Genomic DNA, 25,229 nt, shown 5'->3' with positions numbered 1-25,229 from the left:
ATTGAAAGGACTGACCAGGGAAGGCTTCTGAGGCTCTTGAGTCAGAGTGGGAAGAGGAGAGACGGAAAGTAGGGAGGAGGAAGGAGCCTCCAGCTGCACCCAGGACTTTTGAGGCCCTGAGAGTCAGCTGGGTGGGGAAATAGGGCATGGGGAGTCTTTACTAGGCTGTCAGTGCAGATGGGTCTGACTGAGGGCACTGGAACCTACCGCCAGGACAGGGGTGACCACACTGATGTGGGGAGACCTGGCTGGGATCCTGGATGGGATCTGGTACCACGGGATACTGCCTGCTGCCTCCTCCCCAGGCCCCCATCTATGTTTCCCTTTCCCTGTGATCTGGGGATTCTAAACACTGAGAGGCCATCTTGGGGAAGGTTTCAACCTTAGTTTCCTCTTAGGCCTGCATTCCGTGTAGGGTTTCTCCTTTGACCCGGGTAAAATGGAATCCTTGGTCTTTCTCTAGGTTCAGTGTCCTTGGCTGACCCTGAGCAGAATATCCTTCTGCCTGTTACCAGGAAAAGTGGAGTGGAAATTTGTGGGTACCGGGAAATGCCTGGTGGCGGTGGCCGCCTGGCTCAATCTTGGCTGACAATAGCCAAGGCCTGAGATTGGAGGGGTCAATGACTTAGAGACAAGCTGCCTGCTGGGCTGCACTGAGGGGGGACATGTGTTCTGGACAGGGGCAAGAGACGCCTAGGCCTCAGGTGCTGAGCCCAGGGAAGCCTTGAAGAGGCATGGCCAGCACCAGAGATCCACCCCGCCTACCTTTTAATGGATCATTCCTTCCAGGCCACTAGAAATTTCCCTTACCACTTCCAGAATGGGTTGGGTTGGGCGCTCCTCTCCTCAGACTCTGCTTTTTAAATGCAAATGTCCAATGTCCCTGGGCGGGACTAACACCTTGGCCTCTAACACCCAGGTGTAAATTAGTATCAGATGTTCCGTGGTGTTTTCTCTCTCTCTCTCTCTCTCTCTCTCTCTCTCTGTGTTTTCTGAGCTGTAAGATGGGGGCTGCTTGAAAGAGGCGCCCCTTGCCTTTCCCACCCTGGTCTGTGGGGACCCCAGGGCCTCTGCCATGTGCCCTGACTTAGGAAGTAACTGACCAACCCTGAGGCCTGCTAGAAGCTAGGTGGCCTTTGGGCGAAGGCCTACCTGGCAGCCCCTTCCCTGGCATTCTGGCTCCCTGGTGCCCTGCAGGCCTGCCTCCAGTGTATTGGAATGTGGACGGGAGGGCCCAAAGCTGCACCCTGGAGCGAAAAGGTCCTGTTTCCCTTTTTCTTCCGAGTTTAACCTTCTGTTTACTTTTCTCAGATGTCTTTGCCAGGGACACTAAGATTGTGACCTCATGGTGTCGAAGCCAGCTTCCTCTCCTTTCTCCTCAGGGAGCTGATGACGGAGTGAGCACAGTGGAGGGGGTGTGTGTGTGGAGGGGTGGGAAGGTAGGGGGGGTGTGCAGGGGCAGATGTAGGTAATTGTGTCGGGTGTGGGGGTTGTGGGAAGTGTGCAGGGTATGGAGTAGGCATGGAGAGTGTGGGGTGCTTGTGGGTGTGTGGGGGAAGGTGTGTGTGTGTGTGTGTAGGGTGGGGAGGGAGGAGATGGAAGAGGTAGGTCTCGGGCGATGTGGAGGGTGCACGGGGAAGGGTGTGAGGGTGTGGGGTACGTGAGGGAAAGTGTGGGTGTATGTGCAGTTTGTGCGATTACTGGGGCTTCAGGTCCCTGAGAATGACTGTAGTCTATCAGGGACTTTCTCGATCTGGGGAGTTAGCGCTGACGGAAGACACTCTTTACTATCAGATCACATGTTTCGATTGCTGGTTTAGGGACTGTGGTGGCAGAGGGACAGTGGGCAGGGCTCGTGGAGTGTGCAGAGCCTTCCTACTGGGAGGGGGCAGGGAGCTTGCCCTGGGCATGGTGTGGGGCCTGGTCTTCAGCTCCTCAGGTTCCCGTGAGGAAAAGGCTCAGCCTTTTTCTGCTTGACTTGCTTTTGCCCTCCTCCAAGCCACGCAGGTGGCTCTCAGCTGCCGGCAGCCCTCCGCCCACACAGCCTGTTCCTGCCCACTGGCTCTCTCCGGAGGGCTCACAGGCGGTCGCCCCCAGCCTTCCCACAGACAGCACCACCACATGGGAGCTGCGGGCCCCCCTTTCTCCACTCTGGAGGATTGTTCTGGGGACCAGTTTTCCAGGTCCTTCTCATCCTGAGCCTGGGCTTCTGGCTCATCTGGGCCAGGTGTGTACTTGTTGGGGGACAGCGCAGGGCTGGGGTCAGGATTGTTCCCCACATCGGGTCTGTGGACCCTTCCCCCACTTTGCTGCAGCTCCAGTGTGAGACCCAGGGCAACGTCACTGACCCTTAGTGGGCCTCGGTCTGCTCGTCTCTAATAGACAGGAGGACCCTGTCATGGAGAAGAGAGAGAGCCTCTCAGATGTCTAAGAAGTCGCTACCAGAAAGCAACCAAAGCATTGTTAGCATTGAATTCATTGGAAATGCTCCCTAAAACTCGGAGCTCTGATCCCCAGCAAGGATGGGAGGAGGTCCCACTGGCATTATTCAGTGCACTCTAGTTAGTCCAGTGCGTCTGCAGTTACCCCAAGATACACCCTGTCCCCTTGCCATGGGCTTGGGCCATGATTTGAAGCGTTGCTCAGTCCTTCTTTGCAGACCCTGATGGGTTAGCCCCACCCAGCCCATGAGGCCTTGAGGCTTGTGAGGACTTGGGGCAGGAGCACGGGAGCAGTGAGGTGGCCCCACACTGCCTCTCATCTCTTCCCTCTGTGAGTCCTCCAGGCAGAGCAGAGACTCTGGTGTGTTCTGTTCTCCCTTTGGTGCCATGGCTGGATGGGAACAGCTGTGACCTGCTTTCTGGATTCTGTTTAATGGGCTGGCCGCCTCCAGGGAGTTTCCCCAGCCCACACAGGAATCCTGGGGAACTGGATTCCAAAGGACACGAGCTGGGGAAGCTGGACTGGAGGTGGAGCTGGTGGTGACAGGGGACAGCACAGGCCTTGTGGGAGGCCTCGGTTTTCCAGAAGCCAATGGCGCTGTGTAGCAGAGCTGAGGAGTGAGGCAAAGGCTATGAGGGCTGCTGTGTGCCCATCCCCCACTTCACCCACTTTCTTACATCCTCCTCCCAGAGGGGCTTCCTTTATACTTCATGGGGTCTCCCATGCCCTCAGAGAGATTAAGATTTCTTAGATGTTGGTGTTTGGAAATGTTGGGGTGATTTTTCTGACACAGGATGGGCTTGTGTGAATCTTGTCTGTAAAGAGATTTCCTTAGGAATCCCCTCAGCTGGAGACCAAGATTGGCAAGGGAAGGTCATCCCGGGAGCTCCTTCCCCTCACCCCAATCCTGTCCCACTGCCTTTCTCTGGAGGGCCAAGGAAGCTGGAAGGGTAATTCTTAACCACCATGCTGCTTGCAGGGAACCCAGCTGATCAGAACTAGAAGGGGCTGGTTCTATGGGCTGCTGTGGCCCAAGGCAGGTGGGGGGCGGGGGGCGGAGCCGGAAGTACAGACCAGACAGAGAGGCGATGTGGCTGCTCTGGCTCCCGGCATGGTTCCTGGATTAGAGAGCCACACACTGCCAAGGCCTTTCTTCCCTCTTTGCCAGGGGTTCCATTCAGCTCACTGCCAGCTCCCAGTGTCCGATCTACATCGCCAGCTCTAGGAAGGGAAGTTTTGAAAGAAGCCACGAGCTGCCTGAACTCTTCCATCCCTGACTTTCTTCTTACTCAAGTCCTGAATCTGCAGGGTTTGTGGTAGGATTTGTGATTTTCAGGGCTTCTGGGTGTGTGTGTGTGTGTACAGAACCACTGCACACATGGTTTCTGAGCTGGGATTGAGGACTCTCGGGCTGTGAATGTGAACCCAGCTCTACCTAGCCATGTCACACAGGCTTCTAGCATCTGTCTCTGCACTCCTAGGACCCAGAGAGCCCTCTACTAACTCTGATATCAACTTCGGCTTCAAATGAGTGGAATGTCCAGGTAGGCCCAGGGAATCCAGATATGGAGATTTAAGTTCCAGTAGCAAAGACTGAACCACATGGGACTGCTTTAATTTGGCCAAGAGGATGCTAGAGAGGGACTAGGTGAGTAGGAAGAAAGCACAGACAGTTGTTTTCTGTCTTCCCACACTTGGAACTAAGTGATAGCCACAGAGAGGGAGCATAGATAAGAAAAAGACCTTGTTGGTGCATGTGATTCAGTGATGGGCCTGACATCAAAGAAGCTTGCAGAGCTGTGCACAACCTATAGGTTTTCAATGCCGAAGCCAGGATCAGATGGATATCTGTTTGAGACAGGGAGTTGACCTTTCAGATACACCTTCCCGTTGGCTTCCTGACACAGGGCATGCTAACCTTCCCTGCTAGAGCTGAGCCTCGGGTGGCGGGGTGTGGTGGGTGGGTTGGTAGGGCAGCAGGTGTATGGAGCAAGGAGTGGGGGATGGGTCCCTGGCTGCAAAGCCAGTGGGATTTTGGGTGTGGGTAAGTGTGGGTGTTGGGGAGTGGAAAGGGGCAGGGGTCCTCTGAAGACAAAATTCTGGAAGCCAAAGGGTTTGAGTCGGAATGGTCTCTAACTCCTTGACCCATTTCGTTCTGAGAGGAGGTGCTGAAGGTCCCTTCCTAGGTAGTCCTAGAACTGAGTCCGCTTCCCTTATTAAAAACTACTAAAAGGTAGGCTGCCCAAGGCTGGGGGCATGAGACCATCTTGTTTGACAGCTCTCCATGTTCCCTGCCCAACGAAGAGGGGCCAAGACATGTGGTGCTTCCCTGCTTTGTGCCCGAACGGGGGGGGGTTAAATTATTTATGGGTATGCCTGTTACCTTTGCTGGATGGTAAGCTCCCTGGAACTGTGCTGTGGTCATCTGAATGCTTCGAGGAGGAGCGTGGCGCCTGCCATGTGTCTGGTACTTGGTGGCCATCAGGATTCAGTTCTGCGGGTCTGGGTGGGAGGAGATGACCCAGACCTGTCAGGCTGAGCAGAGCCTTTCTGAAAAGGCGCCCTCCTGCCGGGCAGCAGGAAGCCCTCTCTGCCCACAGCTGGGATCACTGCTGGCCCCTGGGGCCCCACCCTCTCTGGCACAGGGACTGAGCAGAGCCAGCTCACTGATGGGAGTGTCCTCTCCTTTCTCTCCGCCCTTTGACTCCAGACCATTGTGTGGCTCTGCTCTGACCCCGTTGCCTCCCCCGCTGGCCTTCAGCCATCCTTTGGCAGCCCTGTGGAATATTCGGTGCCTGGTGCTGCTCAGACCCTGGCACCCACCTGCTTACCCAGAAGCACGCCCTCTTCCGTCACCAGCTGGCTCCCTGGGGCTTGGTGGGGTCCCTTTCCCCCACTTGCCTGTTATCTTCCTGGCAGTTCCGAAACTGTGGTCTGAAGGGTCCAACCTGGTGGCGTGTCTGAATTGCTTGGGAGGCTTTGAAATGATCAGAGTCCAGGGATTCACCCTCCTGAGTCAGACCCTCCAGAAGAGGGGCCGGGAATCTGTACATTCGAAAAACTTCCCAGATGACAATTGCGAGCATCCTGATGTGGGCTGTGCATTAGATCATATTACTGTGTCAACCTTAAATGTTGTGGGTGTGCTAATGGCGTCGTGTTTATATAGGAAAATGTCCCAGTTCTTTAGCGATTCCGGCTGAGGTAGAGGCGAAGTGCTTGCGTCTTCCCTTCAAGCGCTGAAGCAGAGAAAGAGGGGAAGTGTAGACAGTGAGTGCTTGCGGGTGATAAAGGGAACCTGGTTCAAAGTGGTCTCTCGGACGATTTGCACCTGCTCTCTGAAAGAAGGACCTGAGAAGAGAATGCAGCCAGCGCCACCAAGGTGTGCAGCTCCGGGGGGCGCCATTCTCGTGGTTCTCTTTGCTGTGGTCAGAGGGGGGCCCTCCCATAGACTCCAGTGTGTGGCTGCCCCCTGGAGTTGTGCGACACTGTAGAACTGGTCCCAGCTCTCTCTTCCTGGATGGGCTGCACAGACCCAGGCCCTCACCACCCCACCTCTTTCCTGGGACCTACATGAATTTTTTTCCAGAATCTCTAGGAGTCCTTGAGACTAAGGGAACAGAGCAGTTTCTAATTTGTCAACAGAGGCTGGTGGAGAGGGAGCTGAATTGGGGAAGGGGAGGGAGAGGCAGGAAACATGAGACGCTTGATTCCTAAAATACTTTATGTATCCCCATCCGTCCCAGAAACTGAAATTTGGGGCTTGAGTTCTTCGGGGAAGCCAGCTCGCTCTAGCTCCAGGTTGTTGGGAATGTTGCTCCTGACTTCTGTCTTTTCCTCTGCACCTGGCTGCCTCTCTGTACTTTCAGTCCACCTTCGGGGGTGGCTCTCCGGGTCTTGTGGGAGCTGGTGCTTGTCCCCCTCCTCACCTCGGATCCCACAGAATCAGAGCGAGCAGAGCGTGAGCCTGTTGGAGGGAGAGCTGCCAGTGTGGCCCTGGGCACGGGATCTGTCAGCAGGCTGGGCCTCCTTCTCTGCACGGCTGACAGGCAGTCTGGTGGAGTCCTGGCCAGGTGCCTGGGGACGGTGGTTAGCGAGGGGTAGCTCGGCTTTCCTCAAATGAATTCCAGTTTTGGAAGAACCTCAGGACCCAGGTCTGCTGGATCATGCATGGGCCTTTCTTCTCTTTCCTCCCAGGGCTAAGGCTGCTCCTTAGCTCTGGGATGTGACTTTGGAGTCCTCTGAGAAATTTGACTCAAGGAAACCAATGGGTTAGAATCGGAGGCCCAGAGCTGGAAGGTACTTTGTCGGGTGGTCCTGTCCGTCCGCGCACCTGCCTTTTTGGATGCCAAACCCAGCCCAGTGAGGTGATACCCAGTCCCGTGTTTCTAGGACCCCAAGGAAGGGCACCAGCTGCACGTTGATCACTGGTCTTCTGTCTAAAAACCCTTACCACCAGAAAGCGCTGTCCTTACATACCCGTTCAAGTGCGTTTCTCAATGGAAATGAGGTGACTTTGGAACTTAAGGAGTTTGAGGATGGTGGTGGTGGGGGGTGACAGATCCATACCTATTTAATTTGGAATATACTGTTTTAAGACTATATTTGAGGTATGTAAAGGGTACTATTGGGAGCATAAAGAAGCAGCCCTTAGTCCAATCCAGGGATTCAGAGAAATCTTCCTGGAGAGCGTGATGTCTGAGCAAAGTCTGAGGGGTGAGTTGAGTCCCACAGGCAGAAAGTGAAAGGGAGTTGGGAAGGGCATGCCCAGGGGAAGGAAGATGTCGAACACAATCAGGGAGGTATTGAGTACCTGGCAATGAATGGCTGCGGTTGAGAGGAAGATGGAGCAGGTGATGAAGGATTTGTAAAGGAAGCAAATGGAGAGCCTTCGAAGGGGTGGAAGCAGGGAGTGGAATGATCAGGTTTTAGAAAGAGCCCTCGGGCTGTTCTGGGGAGAATGCCTTAAGGACGGGCAGATTAGGAGGAAAAACTGTTAGGAAACCTTTAAAATAGCTCCAATGAGCGAAGATAAGGGCTGAATGAGGGCCGCAGCCGCAGCCGCTGGGATGGTGGGAAGGAATAGATTCGGGAACACTAATGAGGCAAAGTCGCTTCCTGAGGAAGACTTTGGTGATGGGCTGTGGGGGCCGGGCGAAGGATGAATTGGAGTGGCTGTTGGGTTTCTAGCCTGGGCGACTGGCTGGTGCCCTTTGCCGAAGTGGGGAGACCGGAGGGAGGAGAGGTTGTGGGAAGGGAAAGGACAAGGTGGTAGTTCAGTTTCGGACATTTGGGGCTTGAGATACGGGTGATATCCACTTAAGGGGCAAGATACCCCTTTGGATACGCTCCAACACACAAGTGGGACGAATGGGAGTTGAGAGGCAAGGTTGCCCGAGCAGAGGGTGTTAACATGGCTGAGAACGGAGTCCTGAGCCAACACCGACATTGCAGGAGCGGACAAAGGAAGAGCAGGACAAAGAAGGAGGGGGAGAACATGAAAAAAAGTCGTGTCATGGAAGCCAAGCGGTAGAGGGTTTAGGGAAAAAGGGAAGGGTCTGGAAAGCGAAATGCAGCAGCCATGTCTGGGAGATAGAAATGCCTGTGGAGGGGCCCCTGGGTGGCTCAGTCAGTTAAGTGTCTGCCTTCAGCTCAGGTCCTGATCTCAGGATGCTGGGATCGAGCCCCTCCTCTCCCTGCTCAGCGGGGAGTCTGCTTATCCCCCCCCCCATTTGTGCTGTCTCTCTCTCAAATAAATAAATAAAATCTTAAAAAAAAAAATAAAAGGCCTGTGGAATTGGATGGCCTGGGCATTGTTGCTGGGGCGGTGTTTGTAGAAGGATGGGGACAGAAGCCAGATTACAGTGAATTGAAGGGTAAATGGGATTGGGAAAGTTCACCTGTCCTGTGCTTTTGTAGAGTTTAGCTGGGAAGGAAGAACAGAGAAGGTATTGGCTAGAGGACAAAAAGGCAAGAGAAAGTGCTTAAGGTGTAGGGCTTTTGCTTTTGTTTTTGTTTTTCATTCTTTCTTTTTAAGGCTAGAAGGAGCCTGAACATGTTTATGTGCTGAAGGGAGAGACCCCGGTAAGGAGATGCGGCGAAGGTCCCGCAGAGGGAAGGGAACTCGTGGGGCATCCTCCTGGAGGAGATCCAGTGAATGGGACAAGGGTGCAAGAAGGTTGTGCCTCAGCAGGGGGCAGGAACCCGCTTCCCCTGAGACGGAAAGGAAGAAAGACTTGCACGCAAGTGTGGATAAATTCGTGCGTGAGAGAGGCAGGAAGTTAGATTATTTCCAATGATTTCAGTTTTCCTCTTGATAATGGTGCCTGGCGAATGCAAATCTTTTTTTTTTTTTTTTTTTTAAGAGAGAGAAAGCACGTATGCAAGTGGGGAGTTGGGGAGGGGCAGAGNCCAAATTTTTTTTTTTTTTTTTTTTTAAGAGAGAGAAAGCACGTATGCAAGTGGGGAGTTGGGGAGGGGCAGAGGGAGAGGGAGAGAGAGAATCTCCCGCAGGCTTCACACCCAGCACAGAGCCTTCGGTGGGGCTTAATCTCATGACCCTGAGATCATGGTCTGAGCCCAAATCGGGAGTTGACAACGCAACCAGCTAAGCCACCTAGGCGTCTTTTTTTTTTTTTTTTAATCAGATCTCTGTTTATTGCAGAGAATAAATGGATGGAATTTAGGGTTAAAAGCATGGATGGAAAAACAATGGAAAAGAAATGCCTCTGTTTTCAGTTGAATAGGGGTCTATAAACTTCTTTCTTTCTTTCTTTCTTTTTTTTTTTTAAGATTTTATTTATTTGACAGACAGAGAGAGAGCCAGGGAGAGAGGGAACACAAGCAGGGGGAGTGGGAGAGGAAGAAGCAGTCTCCCAGTGGAGGAGCCCGATGTGGGGCTCGATCCCAGGACGCTGGGATCATGACCTGAGCTGAAGGCAGACACTTAACGGCTGAGCCACCCAGGCGCCCCTATAAACTTATTTCTAAAATCATTTGATTCCTTGTTGTTATTGTGGTCATGAGTTGTGTATCACAGGTCTGGTCCTGCAGTAAAAGGCTGATGTGGTACCCAGTAAAACTGAAGAAGGAGCTGCTCCTGTGCTCTCCAGAGCCTTCTCAGAGGTGGAATTACCAAACCCAGACAGAGCATCCAGGAAGGAAAGATTTGGGATCCGACTGGACTCGGGGGTGGGCACAGCTCTACTCCCTGTGTCTTGAGTTCAGCACGTTCAGGACAGAGCAATTGTTCCTTCAGCCACCCATGACTACAAGAAGGAATTTCTGTTACCCAAAGCCAACCAGACCCAGAAGGTTCTGTCAGAGGGCCCACATCTGAGCGGAGAAGAGGCAAAGATACGAGGGACTCTGTCCCTGAGGTCACGGGCCCTGTGGCCCTGGGTTGGGATGGAAGACTCTTAGCAGAGGTCCTGCCTCTTTGGAGGTGGGTGACAGCCCAGCCCTGAGAGCCCAGGGAGGGTATGTGTCACATCCCCATGGGCCCTGAGCTCCAGGGGAGCAGCACTGAGCCTGGGGTCCCAGAATCAATGTACTGATTAGCCTCAGACACCGACTAGAGCCCAGAGATGGTCAGGGACTGAGCTGCCCATGGGGACAGAGACTCCCCCTGGGATTCCTGACCATCAGCCTCATCCCAGGACAGCAGGTGTTCAGGGCACGTCCCAGCTGTCCTGGTGACAGGACCCCAGTCACACTCAATGTCCCTGGTGTTTACTGCTGATGGGGATTCTGCCTCCTGGAGATTGTGACACCAAGGACAATGAGGTGAGCACAGGTGGACCTGACTTCTGGAGGGACAAAGAAGCCCAGAAATGGCAGAGTCCAGGAAACTATACAACAAGAAAGAGGAGACAGCCGTGTTTGGGGGGGGGGGACCAAAAATGAGGCCAAGTGTCGGCGCCCCTAAGACTTAATACTCTCTGGAATAAAAGGCTTGGTCTAGTTTGGAGCATTTATCTGGTGTCTCTGATCTGAAGTACTAGGACCTTTGCCTGGGACCAGTTTCCCAACTCCCAGCAGCTGTGTTCTGGGTATCTCCATCAGCTCATCCAATTCCTTTGAATTTCAAATAGTAAGACTCCCTCTTACCCTCTGTGGGTGAAAAGTAACCTGTAAGAAGTTGTTGAAGGGTAGACAAACTCAATAGGCAGAGAACCACTTCGTATGCCCCGAGGCTGGAGTTGGACTTTTCAGTCTTTGGGGGAGCTGCTTGCTAAGACTGACTAAGCCAGCTGTGGCCCTCTAGGCCAGGGTTCTGCGCCTGTGCCTGACGGAGACACGAGGGTCCTGGGCAGGCACCTCAGGTCAAGAAATACCTTTGTCCTAACACATTTGGGACCTGATGGAACTTGCCACCCAAGTATCTACCTGAGCTTTTTTCCTTTTGATGTTTTCAACTTTCTGAGCATAGGGAACAGCGTACTTCATGTTGATTACCTGCTGGGTAAAGCCGTACAATAGAATGAATCATTTTTGATAATTGTACGAAATCGTGAACTTCTTGGCTGCTGGCGCTAAGGGTCAGAAGTGGCCACTTCACATTCGTCTCCCCCAACCTCATCTGAACCACATACACTCAGAAGTCTGTGGTTCTCAGCTTCGGCTTTAGACCAGAATCTCCTGGGGTTTTAAAAAATACCACTGCTCTACCGCAGGCCATTTGAATTAGAATCTCTTAAGAGTACCCAGGCAACAGTACTTGGAAAAAAGTGGCCCCAGTGTTTTTAACTTGTAACCGGGGTTGAGAAGCGCTGGGCCAGGCTTGCTGTGTCCTGACAACCATTCGTTCAACGCCGTTTTCATGTCATGGCTCCTAAAGAAAAGGATACCAACACTGTGGTGCATGGAGGGGGCTGCTTGCAGTCAGGACCAGCTGGCCTGGGGGTGGTGCCTCCCTCCCTGGCTTCCTGAGGGCCAAGGGGAATCCATATGGTACACCTGTAGTCCTTCAGGTACCCGGGTCTCACCTGTTGCCTGGCTTTGTTTAATTGCCCCTGTTGGTGTATTTGGGGAGGATCTTAGTGCAGTCTGAGTGGTGACAAGGTCTGTTTCATTGGACTCTATTTCACTTTATAGCTTTATTGAGGTATAATGGACATACAATAAACTGTACCTATTTAAAGCGTACAGTCCGGTAAGTTGTGACATATTTATGTAGCCTTGAAGCCATTGTCACAATGTAATGAACATATTTCGCATCTCCAAAAGTGTCCTTTAAGCTTCTTTGTCATCCATCTCTCTTTGTCCCCCCCTTTCCAGATAACCGCTGATCTGCTTTTCTGTCACTGTAGATAGTTTTCATTTTCCAGGATTTTTATAAATGGAATCCTACATATTCATATTTTTTTGTCTGGCTTCTTTTAACTCCGATGCAGGTATTTTGAGATGCATCCATGTTAGCGCATGTGTCAGTAATTCATTCCTCTTTGTGGCTGAGTTAGTGTCATTTTGTGGACGTAATCACATTTTTTAATCCAGTCCCCTGTTGATGGACAGAACTGGGTTGTTTCCAGTTTGGGACTATGACAAAGGCTACCATATGCATATATGAGTCTTCGTGCAGACATGTGCTTTCATGTTTCTTGAATAAGTGACTAGGAGTGGGGTAGTTGAGTCATATGGTAGGTGGATGTTTACCTTTTCAAGAGGCCACCTGTTTTCCAAAGTGGTGGCCCCATTTCACATTGCCCACCAGCAGGGTATGGGAACGGTCCTCTTTAAACGGATCGAAGAGCCCCTGTTTCCATATTCTCTCAGCTGATGCGAGGTGCCTTCTTCTTTCCTCAGGGTACATGGCAGAGAGGAGGGTGGGAGCGAGGGACCAGACATCTATAGATGAACGGAAAGGTGGATGGATGTATTCAATAGATAAATAGAGTTGCCTTGATATCTCTCTTTTTCTCCATCTTTTTGTTTCTTTGATCTGTTGTAGGCACTCAAGAAACAGGCAGTGGCCCAGATTATGTCACCCAAGTCACATTATTAATTCAAGTCTTTTTATGGCTGAAGGACTGATATTTTTAACCCCTCACCTGCAGGTGCCCAGACACCATGCTAGAATCCTGTACACCTGACGCTGGGAGGAAGTAAAAGACTTCCTTGTCTCCTCTGCCCCCCGTCTTCACCATGTCTTCGACTCAGGGCAGTGGGGAACACTGGAAGTCTCTGGAGTCGGTGGGCATCAGCCGCAAGGAGCTGGCCATGGCCGAAGCCCTGCAGATGGAGTACGACGCGCTCTCCCGGCTTCGGCACGACAAGGAGGAGAGCAGAGCCAAACAGAACACAGACTCCTCTCTCATCAGCTGGGATGAGCCCGTCCTAGACTTCTACAACAAGCCGGGAGGAAGGCAGAAGGACCTCAAGCTCTTACGTGGTCTTTCTGGCTCCGATCCTACCCTCAATTACAACTCCCTCTCCCCACAGGAAGGGTTGTCCAACCACTCTACCTCCCAGGGCTCCCAGCCTGGCCCGGATCCTTGGCCCAAAGGCTCTCTGGCTCAAGACTATCTCTACATCTTCGATGGTTCAGATGAGGGGCTCTCTTTGTCCCCTGGGGACCTAGGATCGGGGGACATAGATAGCTCTTCCAAGAAACTGTCCCCACCTCCTCTGCCTCCCCGCGTCTCTATCTGGGACACCCCTCCACTGCCTCCCAGAAAGGGGTCTCCCTCTTCCTCTGAGATCTCCCAGCCCAGTGACGTCAACACGTTCTGTTTGGTGGAACACCCTCCAGGCAAACTGCTAGGGCATCGCATCCTAGAAGAGGAAGAGGAGCTGGGCAGTGGGGGTCCGAGGCACCTCCTGGGGCCTGTGGACTATGACGGTATCAACGACGCGATCACCCGGCTCAACCTGAAGTCCACCTACGATGCGGAGATGTTGCGAGACACCACCAGGGGCTGGAAGGAGGGCCGGGGGCCCCTGGACTTCGGCGGCAAGGACGCTTCTGGGAATCCTGTGGCTCGGAGCAAGACCATGCCCCCTCAGGTGCCACCCCGCACCTATGCATCCTGCTACGCCCACGGGAAAAATACGACCCCAGGCAAGAACCGCCGGATTTCCGCCTCTCCGGTGAGGACCTCGTTGGGTTCCTTCTGCCCTCCTTTCCATTCGGAAACAAAGAGTAGTCCTTCTTTCTTCTTTGTTGTTCCAAATCCAAATCTGCTACCCGCTCACCCCGTTGGTCCTCTCCTCCCCTCTGCTCCTGTCTTCTGGCCCCTGGCTGGGGAGAGGAAGAGGGGCACCAGTGGAGACACGGCTCCTTTTCAGGGCTGAGTTTTGGGCCCAAACAGCCCTTGCGGGGGCAGGTGTTTTGAAATTTTGGTTCTTAATGTGTGCTCACTTCACAAGGTAAGGATGGAACTGGGCTGAGCGGTTTCTTTGTGACTCTGTGGCCAAATGGCCTTGTGGCCTGGAGCAGGTTGCCTCTGCTTTCTGACCTGCTCTGCCCAAAGTGCTGCGTGATGATGAGGCTCCGTTGTGGCATTAACCAGTGTTTAGTGCTCACTGGTCACCAGACCCCAGTCCACACCCCTCAGCAACCCTGCCTGGTCTCTCTTGTTCCAAAGCTTGCTGGTTCTTGCTCTCTGTCTCCTTTTGTCTCCCACTGTCTCTCAGTCTATTTCTCCCCACCCCCAATCTCTGCCTTTCTCTTTCTCTCTCTCTCTCTCTCTCTCCTCTCTGTCCCTCTGCTTCTATTTCTAGCTCCCCTGTGTCTTTCTGCCTGTCTCTCTCTCCTCCTCTCTCTCTCTCACTGCGGGGAACTATACAGAACTAGATTTACCATCTCGGCCGTCTGAAGTATGTAGTTTGGTGACATTTGGGGCATTCACATTTTATGCAGCCCCGCTGTCCACCTGCTTTCACAGTGAAAATATTTAGGAAAGATATGCAGTGTGACAATACTAATTTTGCGTTTGTCTGTACACAGTATAAAATAGCCAAGTATCCACACAGAAGCACGGGGTAGGTTCCAGGACAGCTTTGATCTTTTTTCACTGGTTTAAAAGAGTGTCAGCAGCATCTCCGTGGGTGGGACCTGAGGCCACTTGGAGTTTCACCTTTGGGTCTGGAAGCCCTGACCCCAGAGGGAGTCAGGAGGTGCCCTCACGGCTGGTGGCTTCCGTAGGAACAGCACTGCACTTCATTCCATCCCTGTTTCCTCCTTATCCATTGTCTAAGGGACACGGGGGCTTTCCCGCCCTGTGTCCCAGCAATTGGGATCCTTCACAACTCTGGGAAAGCCACGTGGTCCTTCTTTCCTGTGCTTCTGCTAAGAGAGTCCCCCAGAGCAGAATCAGCTTCTTGAGAAGTCACGACTCTGGAGCTCAGGGCTTTTTAAAGGCCCTGCTCCGAGAGGTGGGGCTGCTCCCGCTATTTATAGGGACGGGGAGATTCCTGTTCCCGGCTCCGAGTTCCTCACCCAGAGCGGGGCCTGCTCGGAGTCAGGCCACCCGGGTAGGTGGTCACCTCTGTTGCTCCCTATCTCTCTTTCCTCCTCCCACCGCCTCACCCTTCCCCTAACCCCTGCGTGTCACCGGGGTTCTAAGCGGGAGCTTGGTCCAGAGTGTCCTTGAGGAAGCTAGGGCAGAGCAAAAAGCTCTTGCCAGTTCTTAGGGGGGAAATGAGGCCTTGGTCATCCCCACCTCAGCTCGGTGCAGGGGCTCATCCCACCGGGCGGGGGGACCCCTCGGGCCCTCGGCCCATCCCACCGCCCCGCCTCCACCGGGCTTTCAGACGGAGGGACCCTCCTTATCCCAGGCCTGTGAAGCCAGTTCTGGAAATGGTTGGCTCTGAATGCCAGCCTGGTACCCCCGCTGCCAGCCTCGGCCCGGCAGACTCCCCCAGCCAACATCGGCCGATTCCACCAGGGCCTGCCAGCAGGGCAAACGTAAGTGGCTTTTGTTTTCTTACGGAGCCAGGGAGTGGTACTGAAGGGCATGAAAATGGCCTTCAGTACCACTCTGTTCTCTAGCCCCCTCCCCTTCCCCTCCCCTCTCTGTCTCTCGGTCTCTCTGTCTCTGTCACTCTCTCACCCTCACTTCTGTGGGTTAATTGCTGACAGTGGTACTATTGTTGTGAGTGGGACACAGGCTGGAACTTGGCAGAGCAAGGGCCTCACATGCCAACTGCCCCCACTGCCGCCCGCCCCTCTGCACCCCTCCACGCTCACCCCGGGAGCAAGGCTAATGAGAGGGGTCACTCAGAGGAAACAATTTGGATATTCAAATGAGGAGCTCAGTTGCTGCCGTCTGCCCCCAGGGGCGGGGACATGAGAACAGCCAGTGGGAGGGCGAGAGGTGAAGCGTTGCTCTGTGCACAGGCCGGAGCTCCCCGGAAGCAGCTGCTGGCAGTGGCCGCCTTTGCCGGATGCAGCCTGGGGCTCCAGCCCCATCCGAGCTGCAGCTTCATGCCCAGGGGGCGGCCTGTTGGGCAGAGACCTGCCATGCCCCAGCTCCCCGCACCACTTCCTCCTCCCTGGGAGGCTGCAGGCCTTGGTTGAGGGCCGCCTTAGCACCCGTTGGGGTGACTGAGAGCAGCTCTGTGCTGGGAGACAGGTTGAGTCTCCTCTGACAGAATCCCTACCACCACACGCAGGTTCTCGGATAGGAAGTGGGGCCCAGGCAGCCCCCCTGACACCCCGCTGAGCAGAACCGAGAGAGAGACGCTCAGGAGCCAGGAGGAGCTAAGCCTTCTCCAGGTTCTCTCCTGCCCAGAAAGCCGCTTTGGTACTTTCTTCCTCAAATAGCATTGACTGAGGAGGCACGTGTGTCTGAGTCACGGCCTCCATCTGAGGGCTCTCCGTCTCTGTCTGCTTTGGGTCCCTGGGGCTTGCCGTGGATGCTGAGGCCTTTGCCCCAAGGCAGCTTCCCTGGGCACTGTTTGGGCAACCCACTGGCCCTGGCCTCCACAGCGGGGTGGAGAAAAAACAGCTGCTTGCAGAGCTCTCTGCCACACCCCCGGGAGCACCCCCAGAAAGCCAGCCCGGGGACCCAGCAGTGCTGTGTGCTGCCTAACCTGGGTTGAGCTTATTAGATGCTGGCACCCCCCCCAACCCCGCCACCACCCCCGTGCCCCCGGGAGAGGAGGTTTGACTACATTCTTGTCCATCCCACCCGGACTTCCAGCCTCAGCCAAGGCTTCGAGTTCTCTTTTCCACTTGGCTCCCAGTCTCCTGGGACAGCAGATAAAGAGATTGCTGGATTTCCCACATTTTCCTGTGCCGCTGAATGTTCAGTGCTTCAAAAGCCTTTACACCCAGAGTGTCAGGGTTTAGACGTGGGAGCAGCCTGTGGGAAGGGGGGGGGGCGCCGTGAGGGAAAAGGTGCTGAGTCAGCTGCCCTTCTCTTAAAGGTGGACTTGCGACGCCGTGCTGTAGTCAATGGCCATGAATTGTTTGAGGTCTTAGAGGAAAGAGATGAGGAAGTTGCTGCATTTTGCCACATGCTGGATGTGTAAGAGTTAAAGGATGGGGTGTCGGGGAGGGCTCTGGGGGCTAGGGAGGAGGGCCAGCCCGCTCAGAACTTTCTCTAGGAAGGAAGGAGGCCATATTGATTCCGTCTCAATTCACAGCTATGGGGTGCTTCCTACAACAGGTGTTTGTGGGCTCTTTGAAATCTAAGAAGTATCACATTTTGGGCAAAGTTTATGAACCCTTGATCCAACAGACAGTTTATCCCAGTGGCTTCAGGCTCAGTTGTCCTCGGGAGCAGACGCACCCTGGAAGCACCCTGGATGGAGCTAAGAGTATATTACCTGGAGCTAAAAGAGAAAGGAAATGGAGTTGGGAGAATTTTGCATTGAATTTAGCACAGAAAGCTTTGTCATTGTCAGCTGTCTCTACCATTCAGTAGGGCTTGGGAAACATTTTGTAACTGTAGCAAATGTGTTAAGAACATGGTTTCCCAGAGCTGCTTCCCCACTGCCCCCCCCATCCTGGGCTATAGACCTGGAGGGCCAGCCTGAGCAGGACAGAAGGGCCCTTGGCCTCAGGGTGGGAGGGTCCCAGCAGGCGTCTTCTCGACTGCTCTCTTCTGAAGGCACAGCGAGGGTCCTTCTCCCTCTCTTCCTGCACAGCCTTCGATCTGGCTCTGACGTCCAAGACTACTCCCTGACCGGCTATGTCTGGAGTGCTGTCACCCCGAGCCCAGAGCACCTCGGGGATGAGGTCAACCTGAAGGTGACCGTGTTGTGTGACAGCATACAGGAGCCACTCACTTTTACCTGCAACTGTAAGTGGGGAGGGCGGATGAGCATCCCTTGAGGTGGGGCAGGGATGGCTGTGGTTTGGATAATAGGGGCCTTTGACCTCAAGTCCCACCCCACCTGTGGCCCTGAGGAGGGGCAGTGGGGATGCTTCTCTAGGGGACAGGCTCTGGGGCCAGCTTTAGGGGCCCACGGTCATTTTCCCCAATCCCAAATTGTGGGATAGCTGTGTGGTGCTGGAGAATGCTTAGCCAGGAACCCGGCTCCCCCATCATCCCTCCCCCACCCTACCCGTTACAGGTTCTTCCACCGTAGACTTGCTTATCCATCAGACTCTGTGCTACACCCACGATGAACTGAGGGATGTGGATGTGGGGAACTTTGTGCTGAAGCCCTGCGGGCTGGAGGAGTTCCTGCAGAAGTGAGTGAACTGTGGGCAAGGCGGGTAGGAAGCAGCACCTGCCTTCTGGGTGGTAGGCTTGTCAGGGGGCTTCCTCGGGGTGGTGCTGGGCTGGCGGCCTAGGGCTGGCAGCCCCTCCCTGGTTTCACGACTGCTTTCTGGGCACACTCACAGCCACGTCGCACTTTCCCCAGGCACTGTCTTCCAGCAGGGCTGGCCGGCTTCTGAGCCAAGTCTGCTGTGGAAAGAGCTTGGAGCTGGGACCAGGCAAAGACTAAGTCATATCTGCTTGCAGACATCTGCGTGTGGAGAGATGCGGGTGTGGGGCCGAGGGGGAGAGGGGACTGTCAGGGGCTACTTCTCCTAGATTGTGTGTCTTTATGGGCAGGGGCAGATGGAGGACTGGGCAGAAGTGCCCTTGTGGAACTTAGGGGAAAGATTACAAATGCTCCCTCTTCCCTGTTTCCCTGCCAAGAAACCTTTCCCCCTCCGGCATGTGCCTCTATTTTTCCACCAAAGGCTTGCCTCCAGCTCCTCTCCATCCAGTGCCCTGGGCAGCAGGCAGCCTCCTGGAAAGTCTGATGCGGACCAGCTACACTATGCCCTTTCCACTGCCCTGGGGCTCTGAGTGCTGGGGCCGGAGGGAGGGGGACAAGCCTCTAGAATCAGCTGGAAGGCAGCAGATAAGGAAAAAAGAGATGTGCTTTCCTCCCCAGGCTTCTGGCCGCCTACTGCCCACTTTCCCTGGCCTCTCAGGAAAAGCAGGCCTTGGCAGCGGGGAAGGGAGAGGCCTGGATCTCAGTTCTTCGGAGTGGTGGATGAGTGCCACCCCTTGCTCGAGATGCAAGGATGCTTGACCAATGGCTAGAGCAGTTCTTGACTGGTTTCTCTCACCCTGGGGAAAGGAAGGGCAGGGCCCTGCGTGGCATAGCCCCAGGAACCCTGTTCAAAGGTGTTCAATGTGTACTCACCTTCCCTAGAGGAATAAGAAGGGGTCCTAGACTCAAGGTCTCCTGGCAGAGAGCACCCCAGGCACTGTTGTAAGGGAAGAAGGGGCTATAATGGGTCACACCAGTATGGCTGGTTTGGGTTGTGGCTTGCCACTTACTAGGCATAAAACCCCGATCCTCAGTTTCTTCCCTAAAGTGTAGCAAGGATTAAATGTGAGAATGACCCAAGGAGCAGGGAAGGACCATCCCAAAGGGAGGAGAGCATGGGGATCCATTAGCTGGATACTCTCATAGTCCTTGAGCCCCCAGAGCCAAAGATGGTAGACCAGCTGTCAGGTTCTGACTTCCTGCCAAGACCCAGCTGGAGTGTTCAGCGTGAGGTGCAGCCAGATCCATGGTCCCGAGGTCATGCCCCTCCCACTCTTAAGTTGAATGCACACAGAGGAAGGCCTTCCGCAGAGAAGGTCTGTCAAGTCCCCAGGGGACCCCAGTGTCCAAGACTCTTGGTCCCGCAGCCCCCCTCTTCCACCAAGGCTCTTCTCTTCCCTCCCACCCCACAGAAAATCCTAGACCTTTGAGCACCAGACAGCTGCCTTGGGTGGAGGTGGACAGACCCTCTGGGGGTTCTAGAAAGCTGCTGGCTCCCAAGGAAGCCCTGTGGTTTCCCACCCTGGTGAGCAGGGGCTGATGCTGAGGGGGCGTGGTGGGTCCAGGATGCAGGCTGCTCTCAGATAAGAACCTTGAGACGGTCCCAGGGGAGGGCTGGGTTTCCTGCTGCCTCCCCCACCCCCACCACACTCTTCCTTCCTCCTGAGGCACTCCCACCAGACCCCCCTGCCCAGCCTCTCCACCCGCAAGGTTTAGCTCTGGCTCAGCCTTGGCAGGTTGGGGCCTAGATCTGAGGCTTGGCCCCTCAGGCTGTGGAGAACCCCTTAAGTCCCGGCTGTTCCCAGACTGGTCTCAGGCCGGCACCTCTTCGGCTTCTGCACAGACTCCTCCCCTTTGCTACCCTCCTCTCCCCTCCATTTCTGGCCTAGATTCCCAGCTCTACCGAGGAAGGAAGTCCCTTTCCGGCTTCTGTTACCCAGCTGCTGGGACCCGGCCCAGGCCTGCAGTGCTGGTCTGTGAGACAGACTCCCTCTGCCCCTTCTCCTGGGTTTCCTCTCTGACTCTGGTGTGATTTGGGAGGGAGGAAAAGGCTGGGTCACGGAGGGACTCCCAAGGCTGCCGCGAGACTCGGGTCGACAGGGTCTCATGTGTTGTCGCTCGAGCAGTGAATGGCCTGCAGGTGGGTGTTGGTCAGGAAGTCTGCAGAGATGTGTGTTGTTACTCACAGTCGGATAGGACCCACGGAGGAGGGGAGAAGCAGACTTTTTTGGGCTTGGGAGTTACAGACCTAGAATCTTGGTGGGTTGGTTTGGTGGGCCTCAGCACCCCAGTCGCTGCTGGTAGGGAGAGGGAGACTGAGGACCACAGTGTGGGGAGAGTATCGCTCAGTGAGCTCCATGCCCCAGCCGGAGCACAGGTGACTTCCAAAGTGTCCTGTATATCAAAGCCGAGAGAATGGGGTTTAATCGCTGCCCCCCCCCCCCGAGAAGGCCCACCCATGGAGTGGTCCGTGATGATGACACAGGTAATAAATGACAAGGGAAGTCAGCATTTGTGCAGACCAAGGTTGCGTGGTTCAGGTGGCTTTTCTTTAGACAGACCTCCGTGTCTTTCCCTGAGCTCTACAATGACATTTTCCAGGAGCCCAGGTGGTACCCCCGTCACTGCCCGCTTCCTCCTGTTTTTCTCTCCCCGAGGTCAAGGTCTACATCTCCCTTCCCACGGAGTCCCCAGGGTGCTAATGGTCTTATCCCCCTGTTCCACCAGCAAGCATGCCCTGGGCAGCCACGAGTACATTCAGTATTGCCGCAAGTTTGACATCGACATTCGGCTACAGCTGATGGAGCAGAAAGCTGTACGCAGTGACCTGGCCCGGACGGTTCGTGCGGAGGCGTGTGGGGGGTAGTGGATGGCTGCACGGGGGTGGGGAGGTGGAGTGGCCAGAAGGTGATAGGAGTAGGGTAGGAGCACTGAGTTGAGATAGATACCACTCCTCTCTGAATAGTACCCTTCTTATACAGGTGAATGATGACCAGAGCCCCTCCACCTTGAACTACCTCGTCCATCTGCAAGAGAGGCCAGTCAAACAGACCATCAGCAGGTGAGCGTGGATGCCATCTTGGATGTGGGCCAAATAGGAACTGTGAGGGGACCCCAATGGATAACTTGCTTGCCTTTCTGTCAGAGCCAGGGGTTCTTACAGGTGTCTGGGATGAGACCCAAGAGTATTCTAGCAGAAGATCCCCACTCTAGGGTGTGTTATATGCCTTCCCTCTAGCACTTGGCCATCATTCTCCAGGTGAGGGGTGGTGAACCTGTAGAAAGAGTAGGAACCCCTTTAAACTGGAGCCTGAATCCTGAGCTGTGGGGAGGGAGGGAGAGAATGGGTCTCCCAGTACCCTGGGTCTGTCCTGACCTCTCCTATGACTTTTCCCTGTCCCCAACTCCCCAGGCAGGCCCTGGATCTTCTGTTCGATACATACCACAATGTAGTGGATGCTTTCCTGCTGGCCGACGTGAGTATACATCATGGGGCTGGCCCACCTGCCCAGAGCTCCTCCTCGACGTTCCCAAAGTCGTCCCGGGACCAGCCGGCCCTAAAGGGATCTGGAGTAGACACTGAAAATCTAGCAGCAGGGCACTTCTTTCCATTCCCCTAGGCCTTGGGCAAACCAAGACCGCTGGCTTGGGCAGCTGGCAAGCTGGCTCCGCTCCTCTGTGGAAGCCGGTCAAGAGCTATGCCCTGATCCCGGTCTCTGGAGCGGGCAACTCCAACACTGAGGGACTAGAGTTGTCTGCCTGGCTGCTGTACTTAAATGTGCTCCAGAATGCGCATCCTATGAGCAAAGCCAGGAACCTCTGATTTGAGACATTCTGATGTGCTGGAGTCACAGGTGGAAAACCATCAGGAGGTGAAGGGTCCCAGAGGTAGGGACAGGCTAGGACTCTCCTCACTTGGATTCACGTGGAGTTTTAAGCCTCAAAACCATGAGCATAAACGTTTGCCCCAAATGTCATGAACCACCCCCCCTGCCAAAAAAAGAGGACAGTGATCTTCAAAACCCTGTCTCATGGTTCCAGTTCGTAGTGGTCATGGACTCTTCCCTTTGGGGGAGTTGAGCATTATATCTAGCTCAGTCCTCTACCCACCACCAGAATCCCTTCTCCAGCAGCCTCTGCTCCACACCCACATTTACTGTAGTGAGGGGGAAGGTGTCTGAGCCCCTTTTGTGGACTAGTCTGGCCCTACGTTAGTGGCTGCTGTGGGTAGAGAAGCATAAGGATTGTCTTAGCCTTCAGGGAGCCCGTGTTCCTGCTGGAAAGATGGGATAGTCACATAAGGCTCTTAGTGGGCAGAACAGGGTGAACTTATCACAGGCTCTTGGAGAGTGATCGGGAGACTGGCCAGGGGGCGCTCTGAGAAGGAGGCTGGATGTTGGCTGATCATGATTTGAACTTCATAGGTAATCAGGACAGGACAGGTGAGGGAATTCCAAGTGAGAAAACAGCAGGAGCCCAAGTGCAGAGGAGAACATAGGGGTGTGGCCTGTCTGTGGTACTGAGATGCCATCTTCCTGGAAGGTCTAGGTGACAGAATGAGAAATAAGGCGGCCTGGGCAAAGGGGCCTGACTATGGCCTCTGGCTTCCTTGCTATTCCCTGTGGGTTGGTTTTATTAAAACTGCATGTCTCTGGGGTGTGTGTGTGTGTGTGTGTGTGTGTGTGTGTGTGTGTTACGTGTTTGTACAGTAGCTGCCAGAAGGAGTCTGGGAATCAGAGGAGTTTCAGGGAGGACCTGAAAAGACCTGGGAACCTGGACAAGGCTCATGTAATTCAACGGGAGCGATTTCAAACATCGCTAATGCCGCACGTATGAAAACCAAGCATGGGAGTCCACTGTTACTTCTGAGGGTCATGAACCTCTACTCCTCCCAGCCCATTCCTTCAACAGTGTGGGTGCTGGAGGCTGAGAGTGCTCATGCCAGCCTCGCTGTGCTGCCTCCCACAGGGGGACTTCCCACTGAAGGCCGACAGGGTAGTCCAGTCCGTGAAAGCCATCTGCAACGCCCTAGCCGCCGTGGAGACCCCTGAGATCACCAGTGCCCTCAACCAGCTACCCCCATGCCCCTCCCGCATGCAGCCGAAAATTCAGAAGGTAACGGGGCTCAGAGTGCTAGTGTGGGGGAGGAGGAGAACAGTAACTGGGTGACTAGGTGTCCACTTACTCAAAAGGTCCTCTCTCCACCTCCACCTTGCAGGTTTGGAGTTTAACCACAAGAGTTCTTGTGTCCCCTCTTCCTGAGGATGAGGGTAGGCGAGGGTCTGCCCCGGCACTGATCGCCAGGAGCCCGGGCTGGCAAAGGCTTTATTCATAATCACCGAGGCATTGCCTGGCACTTTGCATACCCATCAGGGTGCAAAACCAAACCCTCCCCTGAGCCAGGGGCTCCGTGACTCCGCAGTGGGGGCCTTGTGCCGTACACACATGGCCAGCATGATAGCCACTGCGACCGGGGCTGCAGTGGACTGAGGGAGGGAGTGTCTCATTTGGGTGGACATGACTTTAACCTTGGTCTGGCTCCCAGTGTCCATCACATGGCTCTGGTACAAACCCTTACGCCGGTCTTCCCTGGAGAGTCTCTGCTTCTCACATTTCAGGCCAGTCTGGTCCAGATGAGCACAGCTGTGAAAAGCCCTTCTTCCAGCTGTGCCAGAAAAGGCCACAGCCCTGAAGCTCCCCTCCCTCTCCTTTTCCCCCAACAGGATCCCACTGTCTTGGCTGTGAGGGAAAACCGAGGTAAGGGAACTACTCTCTGTCTTTATTCAGCAGGGGCAGCTGAAAATAGGTCTCTGCCCAGATTGCTTTTTCTCCCTGGCCCCTTGATTTATGGGTCTAGGTCTGCCTCTGTGTGTGTGTGTGTGTGTGTGTGTGTGTGTGTGTGTGTGTGTGTGTGTGTGTTTTCCAGCTGGAGAGCACATTTCTTTCCACAAAATGTTTTCTCATTATTTTTACTAGTTATTCCTGTGGTGTCCCTGGGAGATGGTGATGAGGTAGTGTATGTGGAAAGCTGGGGGTGGTGAGGCAAAATTAGCCCTGGGCTCTTACTAGGGTAGGGGTGTCATTATTCTCCAGGAGGCTCCTGATGCCTGTGTTTCCAACCCAGAATAGGCCTGGGGAGAAGGTGATAAAGAATTTTTCGCTAGTGAGTCTTTCAAGCAGAACTTTTCTCTGCGAAGCCTGTATCTCTGGGGTTCTTGGTTGGTGATTTGCAGTCGTTTGGATTTCATGAATTAATATCTGCCCACAAAGCGTTATTTTATTTTATTTTAAGGATTTATTTATTAGAGCACAAGCTGGGGGAGTGGCAGGCAGAGGGAGAAGCAGACTCCCTGCTGAGTTGGGAGCCTGCCACGCACAGGGCTCGATCTGAAGACCCTGGTATCATGACCAGAGCCGAAGGCTGACACTTAGCCGACTGAGCCACCCAGGCGCCCTGAACAAAGCATTATTTTAGGGACCAACATAGAAATTGTCTGCTTTTCTTTTGCCAAGCAATGACTTTCAAAGTTAATGACAATTATCAATCCCACTATTTCCCAAAAGAAAGGACATTTTACACAAAATAAGTAGCCCTATGTAAAAATAAGGAGAATGTTTAAAATTGAGTATCATTTTGAGAGAAGCTTGTGATCCTGCTTTTATTTTCCTCATTTCACCACAGCTGGGTGAACCTCGTCGTGGCTGTTGGAAACCGACTGGCATTTGGGGACTACTGCCCTGGGGTACACCATCCTCGCCAGTGCCATGGCAACAGGATGGGGCACACTGAGGCCTTGCGACCTTTCCTTGTGACCCCTTCCTTTCACAGAGAAGGTTGTGGAAGCTCTGACAGCCGCAATCTTGGACCTGGTGGAACTCTACGGCAGCACCTTCGATGCGGACTTCCAGACGGCTGTGCATGGGAGCCGCAAGCACGATCTGGTCCAGGAGGCCTGCCAGTTCTCGGGGCCCCTGGCCTTTACTGTCTATGCCACCCACCGCATCCCCATCACCTGGGCTACCAGGTGAGTCCAGGGCTGAATGTCCTCTAGGGAGTGAGCAGA

At 54.2% G+C, this 25,229-nt stretch overlaps 1 protein-coding gene across 1 annotated transcript in view; it reads left to right on the top strand.

Moving 5' to 3' along the window:
- PIK3C2B (phosphatidylinositol-4-phosphate 3-kinase catalytic subunit type 2 beta) overlaps nt 1-25,229 on the top strand; it is a 61,607-nt gene that overhangs the window by 7,919 nt on the left and 28,459 nt on the right. The window contains exons 2-12 of the mRNA XM_034667662.1: nt 1,312-1,397; nt 12,395-13,533; nt 16,816-16,916; nt 17,539-17,693; nt 17,968-18,088; nt 20,893-21,004; nt 21,147-21,226; nt 21,578-21,641; nt 23,134-23,280; nt 23,889-23,922; nt 24,995-25,190. Coding sequence (XP_034523553.1) covers nt 12,589-13,533; nt 16,816-16,916; nt 17,539-17,693; nt 17,968-18,088; nt 20,893-21,004; nt 21,147-21,226; nt 21,578-21,641; nt 23,134-23,280; nt 23,889-23,922; nt 24,995-25,190 — 1,955 coding nt within the window. The 5' untranslated portion in view covers nt 1,312-1,397; nt 12,395-12,588. The remainder of the gene's footprint in view (nt 1-1,311; nt 1,398-12,394; nt 13,534-16,815; nt 16,917-17,538; nt 17,694-17,967; nt 18,089-20,892; nt 21,005-21,146; nt 21,227-21,577; nt 21,642-23,133; nt 23,281-23,888; nt 23,923-24,994; nt 25,191-25,229) is intronic.

This window comes from Ailuropoda melanoleuca, chromosome 8 (genome assembly GCF_002007445.2).
Source record: "Ailuropoda melanoleuca isolate Jingjing chromosome 8, ASM200744v2, whole genome shotgun sequence".
In the NCBI taxonomy this organism is placed as follows: domain Eukaryota; kingdom Metazoa; phylum Chordata; class Mammalia; order Carnivora; family Ursidae; genus Ailuropoda; species Ailuropoda melanoleuca.
This window is presented reverse-complemented; position numbering and strand designations above follow the sequence as displayed.